A 9,330-nucleotide genomic window follows, 5' to 3' on the forward strand; every position below is an offset into this window, starting at 1 on the left:
TTGGAGGCGTGCATGGCCCCGCAGTCGTGGGTGAACAGGGAGTACAGGAGAGGGCTGAGCACACACCCTTGTGGGGCCCCAGTGTTGACGGTCAGCGAAGTGGAGATGTTGTTTCCTACCTTCACCACCTGGGGGCAGCCCGTCAGAAAGTCCAGGACCCAATTGCACAGGGGTTGAGAGCCAGGGTCTCTAGCTGGATGATGAGCTTGGAGGGTACTGTGGTGTTAAATGCTGAGCTGTAGTCAATGAACAGCATTCTTTCATAGGTATTCCCCTTGTTCAGATGGGATAAGACAGTGTGCAGTGTGATGGCGATTGCATCGTCTGTGAACCTATTGGGGCGGTATGCAAACTGAATTGGGTCTAGGGTGGCCGGTAAGGTGGAGGTGATGTGATCCTTGACTAGTCTCTCAGCACGTCATGATGACAGAAGTGAGTGCTACGGGGCAGTAGTCATTTTGTTCAGTTATCTTTGCCTTCTTGGGTACAGGAACAATTGTGGCCATCTTGAAGCATGTGGGGACAGCAGACTGGGGAGGGAGCGATTGAATATGTCCGTAAACACACCAGCCAGCTGGTCTGCTCATGCTCTGAGGACACGGCTAGGGATGCCGTCTGGGCCAGCAGCCTTGCGAGGGTTAACACGTTTAAATGTTTTACTCACGTCGGCCACGGAGAAGGAAAGTGGGGGGCACAGTCCTTGATAGCAGGCCTCAACGGTGGCACTGTATTATCCTCAAAGCGGGCAAAGAAGGTGTTTAGTTTGTCTGGAAGCGTGACGTCGGTGTCCGTGACAGAGCTGGTTTTCTTTTTGTAGTCAGTGATTTCCTGTAGACCCTGTCACATACTTCTTTTGTCTGAGCCGTTGAATTGCAACTCCACTTTGTCCCTATACCGACATTTCGCTTGTTTGATTGCCTTGCGGAGGGAATAACTACACTGTTTATATTCAGCCATATTCCCAGACCTCTTTCGATGGTTAAATGCGGTGGTTCGCGCTTTGAGTTTTGCACGAATTCCGCCATCCATCCACGGTTTCTGGTTAGGGTAGGTTTTAATAGTCACAGTGGGTACAACATCTCCAGTGCACTTCCTTATAAACTCACTCACAGAGTCAGCGTATAGATCGATGTTGTTCTCTAAGACTGACCGGAACATATCCCAGTCCACGTGATCAAACAATCTTGAAGCATGGATTCCGATTGGTCAGACCAGCGTTGAATGGTTCTAGTCACTGGTACATCCTGTTTGAGTTTCTGCCTATAAGATGGTGGGAGCAAGATGGCGTCGTGGTCGGATTTGCCGAAGGGATGGCGGGGTAGGGCTTTGTATGCATCGCGGAAGTTAGAGTAGCAGTGGTCGAGTGTATTACCACCGTGAGTACTGCAATCAATATGCTGGACGAATTTAGGTAGCCTTGTTGACAAAACTTGCTTTGTTAAAACCCCCAGCTACAATAAATGTAGCATCAGGATATATGATTTCCAGTTTACAGAGTCCAGTGAAGTTCCTTGACGGCCGTCGGGGTGTCTGCTTGAGGGGGAATGTATACAGCTGTGACGATAACTGATGAGAATTCTCTTGGGAGGTAATATGGCCGGCATTTGATTGTAAGGAATTCTAGGTCGGGTGAGCAGAAGGACTTGAGTTCCTGTATGTTGTTATGATTACACCATGAGTCGTTAATCATGAAGCATACACCCCGCTTGTTACGTCCGTCGTTGAATGAATGAGACCAAAGCGCAGCGTGGAAAGTGTTCATGATTTTTAATAATGAACACCGACAAAACAACAAAATCAAACGAATGTAAAGTTCTGCAGGCTAGACAGTAACAATGCAAAAACAAGATCCCACAATCGAAGGTGGGAAAAAGGGCTGCCTAAGTATGATCCCCAATCAGAGACAACGATAAACAGCTGCCTCTGATTGGGAACCATACTAGGCCAACAAAGAAATAGAAAACTAGAATGCCCACCCAAATCACACCCTGACCTAACCAAATAGAGAAATAAAAAGGCTCTCTAAGGTCAGGGCGTGACACCGCCCTTCCTCTTCCCAGAGAGGTGTTTATCTCTGTCGGCTTAATGCATGGAGAAGCCCGGTGGCTGAACCGATTCCGACAACATATCCCAAGATAGCCATGTTTCCGTGAAACAGAGAATGTCACAATCTCTGGGGTCTTTCTGGAAGGCAGCCCTTGCTCGAATTTCGTCAGCTTCATTATCGTAAGGATGATGAAACTGTAAGACTGATGTACGTCTCAACATGCTCACCATTGGATACAACAAAATAGGTTTTTCAAAAACTAATTGTGCATGTCAAGTTATGGCCAAATACTGTACGGAAAATGATATTTACCATATACTCTTCTTTCTACTCAGCACTTCAAAAAGGACAGTTTGTATGTATCTTGTATTTTTTGCTATTGGATTAAAAGGTAGTTAAAATGACTAACTGGTGAGCCTGTCGTTATCTGATTGATTGGTAACTAAACAAAGTGTTGTCATGGTATGACTCGGGTGAACGATGTGTTCAGCACCAATGAATGTTAAATCAACGGTTCTGAACACAAGACAGGGGACATTACAAGTGGTGTGAGTTTTGACTTTTGAAAATATAACACTTCAATCTGAAAAATGAGCTGAAGTGATTGAAAAAAACATTATAATAGTTTGTTGGATAAAATTACATTGAAGGATTCTTTTGTGAGGAACTCGTCAGTCTAAAGTTGGGTTTTATTTCATCACGTCGGTTATATTGTGATCTCAAGGGTCTGAAAAGAGAAAGAACAGTTATGATAAAAAGTTGTATTTTCCCAAAATATATATCATAAAAAAGTGATATACTCTATGGACATTTGTCAGTGCAATGTTGAAATCTCCTTTTTCTACACTGGATTATTCTGGAGTCTAGATTCAAAATCATGCAGCTAATATCAGTAGTATATTGGCTGTGCTATTGCTGCTTTCAAAACAACTGGGAACCCTGAAAAATACGAGGTCAAATCATGACGTCAGTGATCTTCAGGTCAGAAAGCACAAGAAAGAGGCCAGAGTTTCCGAGATGGAACTTCGTGTTGGATGACCTTTCAAATAGACTTTTCCCAGTCGGAGCATGTTTTCTTCCGAGTTCCCAGTTGTTTTGAATGCAATGAAGTCGGAAGTCGGAGATTCCCGAGTTCTGAGCTCTCAGTTGTTTTAAATGTGTCATCAACTCTACCTGATTCTCAACATCACTGTCAACACAGGAAGTGTCCACTTGCTTGACCCCTGACCTGGTTGTGATGTCAGACAGAGAAAGTGGATCTGGGATGATGCAGAAATGTTCGCTGAATCGTCTTTCACTGAAGGGGGAGACATTAAAGAGACAGAGCGAGAGAGAGAGAGACAGACAGACAGGCAGACAGACAGAAAGACAGAGACAGACAGATAAAGAGAGAAAGAGAGAGACAGACAGAAAGACAGAGACAGACAGACAGATAAAGAGAGAGAAAGACAGAGACAGACAGACAGAGAAAGAGAGAGAAAGAGAGAGAGGGAGATGTTTGTAAGGGCAATGACCCTAATCTGAGACAGTACAAGGAGGTTTTGGAAGAGATCATAGTTGGGTTGAATTAAACTGGATAGTTTCAAAACACTGTAGCCCTACCATCGACTAAAAGAAATACAGGACTCACTTCGCCGCTCTCGCTGTCGCTCTCTGCTCGCTGCTTGCAACAACGTCTGAGAGAGAGGGGGGAGGGAGAGAGAGAGAGAGAGAGAACGAAAGACTGAGAGTGACACATTTAAGAACAATGACCATATTCTGAACACACACACACACACACACCTCGTTGGCGGTTGAGCATCCTCATCACACAGGCCACACCCCCTGCCAGGGTCAGCATGAGAAAACAGCAGAACACTATGGCCATGACCTCTATGGTTGTCGTGGAAACTTCTGTATGGACAGAGATGAGAGGGGAGAGAGAGGTCACCACAACCAACTCACCTGTAAAGTTTCAACCTAACTCACCTGTCAACTTGCCCTCATGCATAAAGTTATTACAGTTAAATAAATTGTTATCATTTAGGGTGCTTCCCAAATGGAACCCTATTCCCCATTTGATGCACTACTTTTGACTATGGCCTATGGGTGTCTAATTCTCCCTCATTTGGGACACATCCTAACTCACCTGTGACCTGCACAAGGACAGGTTGGCTTTCCACCCAGGCGGACGTTACGTCATAACTGTCCCTTGCCCTGCACCGATAATACCCAGAGTCCTCTAGGGTGATCTCGGTGAGGAATAGGGTGCGCCCTCCGTCCGCCAGGGCGTGAGATGGGTGAGAGGAGTCTCCCTCGGAGGGGTGAAGGAGGAGGGAGCCGTTGAGGGACCAGGAGAAGAAAGGGAAGGTCCCAAGGCTCAGGAGGCATTGGAGACGAGCGGCGGCCATCTTGGAATCAACCCTGTAAAGGTACTCCACATCCACCTTTGGTGAGCCTCCTACTGGGACTGGAGGGAGGGAGGGAGGGAGGGAGGGAGGGAGGGAGGGAGAGAGGGAGGGAGGGAGGGAGAGGAGGGAGAGAGAGGGAGGGAGGGAGGGAGGGAGGGAGGGAGGGAGAGAGAGAGAGGGAAGGAGGGAGAGAGGGAGGGAGGGAGGGAGGGATAGGATGGGGGAGACAGGGAGGGAGGGAGGCAGGGATAGGATAGGATGGGGGAGACAGGGAGGGAGGGAGGGAGGGAGGGAGGGAGGGATAGGATGGGAGACAGGGAGGGAGACAGGAAGGGAGGGAGGGAGGCAGGGATAGGATAGGATGGGGGAGACAGGGAGGGAGGGAGGGAGGGAGGGAGGGAGGGAGGGAGGGAGGGATAGGATGGGGGAGACAGGGAGGGAGGGAGGGAGGGAGGGAGGGAGGGATAGGATGGGGGAGACAGGGAGGGAGGGAGGGAGGGAGGGAGGGAGGGATAGGATGGGGGAGACAGGGAGGGAGGGAGGGAGGGAGGGAGGGAGGGAGGGAGGGAGGGAGGGAGGGAGGGAGGGAGGGATAGGATGGGGGAGGGAGGGAGGGAGGGAGGGATGAGAAGAAGGAAGGGATGGGAAGGGGGAGAGCGAGGGATGGCCACAGTCAATACTCATACAGCTATTATGATATAAAAACAGTCAACACTCATACAGCTATCATGACATAAACACAGTCAATACTCATACAGCTATCATGACATAAACACAGTCAATACTCATACAGCTATCATGACATAAACACATTCAACATTCATACAGCTATCATGACATAAACACAGTCAATACTCATACAGCTATCATGACATAAACACAGTCAATACTCATACAGCTATCATGACATAAACACAGTCAACATTCATACAGCTATCATGCCATAAACACAGTCAATTCTCATACAGCTATCATGACATAAACACATGCAGGAAACACATGGAATACTACAATACACACACACACACACACACACATAGGTTTAGCCCGTACCCACTACCAGAGTCAGGGGTCTGCTGGTCAGTCTCTGTGCATCACTCTCCACTGCACACCGCACCGCGCCCATGTCACGCCCGGGAACCATGGCAACGGGGAACCAGGCAACCAGCGACTCCGTTGCCACATCGGAACCCACCTCCTTGTCGTCAAGGAAGAGGTAGAAGGTCACGGGAGGGGTTCCCCTTGACGACCTGCAGGTCACATTGCCGTGGTAACTCAAACCCTCTTTGGAGATGGTGAAAGATATTTGGGGTACGGAGAGATAGACTGAGGGAGAGAGAGAGAGAGAGAGAGAGAGAGAGAGAGAGAGAGAGAGAGAGAGAGAGAGAGAGAGAGAGAGAGAGAGAGAGAGAGAGAGAGAGAGAGAGAGAGAGAGAGAGAGAGAGAGAGAGAGAGAGAGAGAGAGAGAGAGAGAGAGAGAGAGAGAGAGAGAGAGTAGGGCAGAGAGAAATGAAGAGAGAGACAGAGGGGGACAGAAATAGGGGGGAGAGAAAGGAGGGTGAGAAAGGAGGGTGAGAAAGGAGGGAGAGAAAGGAGGGTGAGAAAGGAGGGAGAGAAAGGAGGGTGAGAAAGGAGGGTGAGAAAGGGAAAGGAAGAGAGAGAGATAAAGAGAGCAAAACGTTTGACACGGTTAACATTTCATACGTTCTCGGTGTAAATAGTCTCTGTGATCGCCATTCCCCAGGTCCAGTATGGTTGTGGTTGTGACTTAACCTTCGACTTTTAACCTCTGCAATTGTACCTTTGATCCTGACCGTGACCTCTCTGCTGCTGGAGAACCTGCTGTTGGTCTGCATCCTGGTCCCGGCAATGCACGAATAATTCCCAGCATGCTTTGTTGTGACCCTCTCCACTACCAGCGTGTTCCCCACCGGCCAGAGCAGAAGCGGGGTCAAAGGTGAGGTTGGAGATGATGTCACTTCCTGTCTGTTGTAGAACCAGGTGTAGGAGAGGTGGGAGCCCTTGGTGACATCACAGGTGAGAGTGAGCCGCAACCCCTCGTAGAGAATGGGAGGATCAGGGTCAGAAGTCACCATAGTGCCTGAGACAGGGACTGAGGTGGGGTGGAGGAGAGGGGGATAGAGGAGAGGGGGATAGAGGAGAGGGGGATAGAGGAGAGGAGGATGGAGGAGAGGAGGATGGAGGAAGGGGGATAGAGGAGAGGAGGATGGAGGAAGGGGATGGAGGAGAGGGGGATGGAGGAAGGCGGATGGAGGAGAGGGGGATGGAGGAGAGGGGGATAGAGGAGAGGAGGATGGAGGAAGGGGATGGAGGAGAGGGGGATGGAGGAGAGGGGGATAGAGGAGAGGGGGATAGAGGAGAGGAGGATGGAGGAAGGGGATGGAGGAGAGGGGGATGGAGGAGAGGGGGATAGAGGAGAGGAGGATGGAGGAAGGGGATGGAGGAGAGGGGGATGGAGGAGAGGGGGATAGAGGAGAGGAGGATGGAGGAAGGGGATGGAGGAGAGGGGGATGGAGGAGAGGGGGATAGAGGAGAGGAGGATGGAGGAAGGGGATGGAGGAGAGGCGGATGGAGGAGAGGGGGATAGAGGAGAGGAGGATGGAGGAAGGGGAAGGAGGAGAGGGGGATGTAGGAGAGGGGGATAGAGGAGAGGAGGATGGAGGAAGGGGATGGAGGAGAGGGGGATGGAGGAGAGGGGGATAGAGGAGAGGGGGATAGAGGAAGGGGACGGGTGAAAGCATTTAGCTGTGAAATGATCGATTCCACTGAAACAGCTCTACCACTCATTTGTAAGCATACACAAGTCTAGTTAACACACACACAGTCCATCCCCCTCTTTACACACACACACACACACACACACACACACACACACACACACACACACACACACACACACACACACACACACACACACACACACACACACACACACACACACACACACACACACACACCCTTCTACTCACTCACTACTTGCAGGCGGACTGTTCCACTGAGGCCCATGTTTCCACCTGCCGTCACCCTGCAGTGGTACGATCCTTCTGACGTCACAGAGATCTTCAGGAAGAACATAGCCGATTGGTCGTCTTGGAGGTCGTTGCTCGTGGCGACCAGGTGGTTGCCGTCCTTCAGGAGCTCGTATGTGTTTGGTGGAGGAGACCCAGGTGACCTACATTGGAACACTACCTTGGAGTTCAGGTAGGCCTTGTCTGGACCAATCAGAATAGGGCTAGGGAGAGGTGAACCACCTGCAGAGAGGGAGTAGGTTGAAGTAGCCTCAAGATGCTGATCTCGGGTCAGTGTTGCATTTCCTTAATGGCTAAGGTTAAGGTTGGGGAAGCAGATCCTAGATCTGTACCTAGAGGAAACTTCAGCCCAGAGCTAGGAAGTGGGCCACAGAGCTCAGAAACATGGTTTGAGATTTGTTTAGATTCTTTAGAACGTTGCTGTCAAGCAGTTGGAGAGCTTAGTATGGCTGTGAAACTCAAACAAGTGAATTTGACATTTTCTCATTGAACCATATGGAGGATATAATAGACTGTGAAAAGAGTCATATGTGAGATACAACTGTCAAATTGAATGTAATTGGAAAACAGAAAAACGGAACAATTTGAATACATACCCATTATGGACACTAGACAGGCCGCAACTGGAGGAGAACAAACCAACAGAAACACTTTAGTGCAGGACACTAAATGTGGACCCAGGCTACTACTAGGACCCACTAGCGTGGGTCCTAGTCTCCTTATGGCATTGCCATGTTTGGCATGACAATGACAGCAATGGAGTCGGTAAGAGCCACAAACTGATCTGGGGTCAGGGTATAACTTTGTTTAATAAATGAATACAAAATTGTTTCACTGACTCACCTAAAACAGGCAATAAACATAATTCTTGTTTTTTCTTCATACCCAGGCTCGGTCTTCTTCCGTAGCATGTTGTCTGTATACGTGTCATGGGTGTGTGTGTGTGTTTCTGTGTGTGTGTTTCAGGGTGTTGCACGGTCCACCACATGCTAGAGAGAGATAACGTGAGTATGTGCATCTCTAATCAAAAAGCTACTAACCTACTACAACTATACTGTCCATCTAGACAACACTATGACTACTAACCTACTACAACTATACTGTCCATCTAGACAACACTGTTACTACTAACCTACTACAACTATACTGTCATCTAGACAACACTATGACTACTAACCTACTACAACTATACTGTCATCTAGACAACACTGTGACTACTAACCTACTACAACTATACTGTCATCTAGACAACACTATGACTACTAACCTACTACAACTATACTGTCATCTAGACAACACTGTGACTACTAACCTACTACAACTATACTGTCCATCTAGACAACACTATGACTACTAACCTACTACAACTATACTGTCATCTAGACAACACTGTTACTACTAAACTACTACAACTATACTGTCATCTAGACAACACTATGACTACTAACCTACTACAACTATACTGTCATCTAGACAACACTATGACTACTAACCTACTACAACTATACTGTCATCTAGACAACACTATGACTACTAACCTACTACAACTATACTGTCATCTAGACAACACTATGACTACTAACCTACTACAACTATACTGTCATCTAGACAACACTATGACTACTAACCTACTACAACTATACTGTCATCTAGACAACACTGTGACTACTAACCTACTACAACTATACTGTCCATCTTGACAACACTATGACTACTAACCTACTACAACTATACTGTCATCTAGACAACACTATGACTACTAACCTACTACAACTATACTGTCATCTAGACAACACTATGACTACTAACCTACTACAACTATACTGTCATCTAGACAACACTG

General features: G+C 48.0%; 1 protein-coding gene across 6 annotated transcripts; it reads right to left on the reverse strand.

The window, feature by feature from the left end:
* Window positions 1-1,750: 1,750 nt before the first annotated feature.
* On the reverse strand, window positions 1,751-8,686 carry LOC139568029 (Fc receptor-like protein 5). 6 transcript variants are annotated; one of them, XM_071389712.1, is made up of 10 exons: window positions 8,331-8,683; window positions 8,084-8,110; window positions 7,428-7,709; window positions 6,239-6,550; window positions 5,491-5,763; window positions 4,176-4,496; window positions 3,830-3,940; window positions 3,678-3,723; window positions 3,276-3,344; window positions 1,751-2,774 (listed from the first exon to the last, which is right to left on the reverse strand). In XM_071389712.1, exons 1-10 carry the CDS (start codon window positions 8,503-8,505, stop codon window positions 2,687-2,689), a joined length of 1,704 nt encoding a protein of 567 aa, XP_071245813.1. In that variant the 5' UTR covers window positions 8,506-8,683; the 3' UTR covers window positions 1,751-2,686. The 6 variants fall into 6 exon arrangements, with proteins under 6 accessions (XP_071245813.1, XP_071245814.1, XP_071245818.1 ...); XM_071389713.1 differs by having other exon boundaries at window positions 3,221-3,344; window positions 8,331-8,666; XM_071389717.1 differs by lacking the exon at window positions 3,678-3,723 and having other exon boundaries at window positions 8,331-8,686.
* Window positions 8,687-9,330: the final 644 nt, after the last annotated feature.

Source organism: Salvelinus alpinus, chromosome 2 (genome assembly GCF_045679555.1).
Source record: "Salvelinus alpinus chromosome 2, SLU_Salpinus.1, whole genome shotgun sequence".
NCBI lineage: Eukaryota > Metazoa > Chordata > Actinopteri > Salmoniformes > Salmonidae > Salvelinus > Salvelinus alpinus.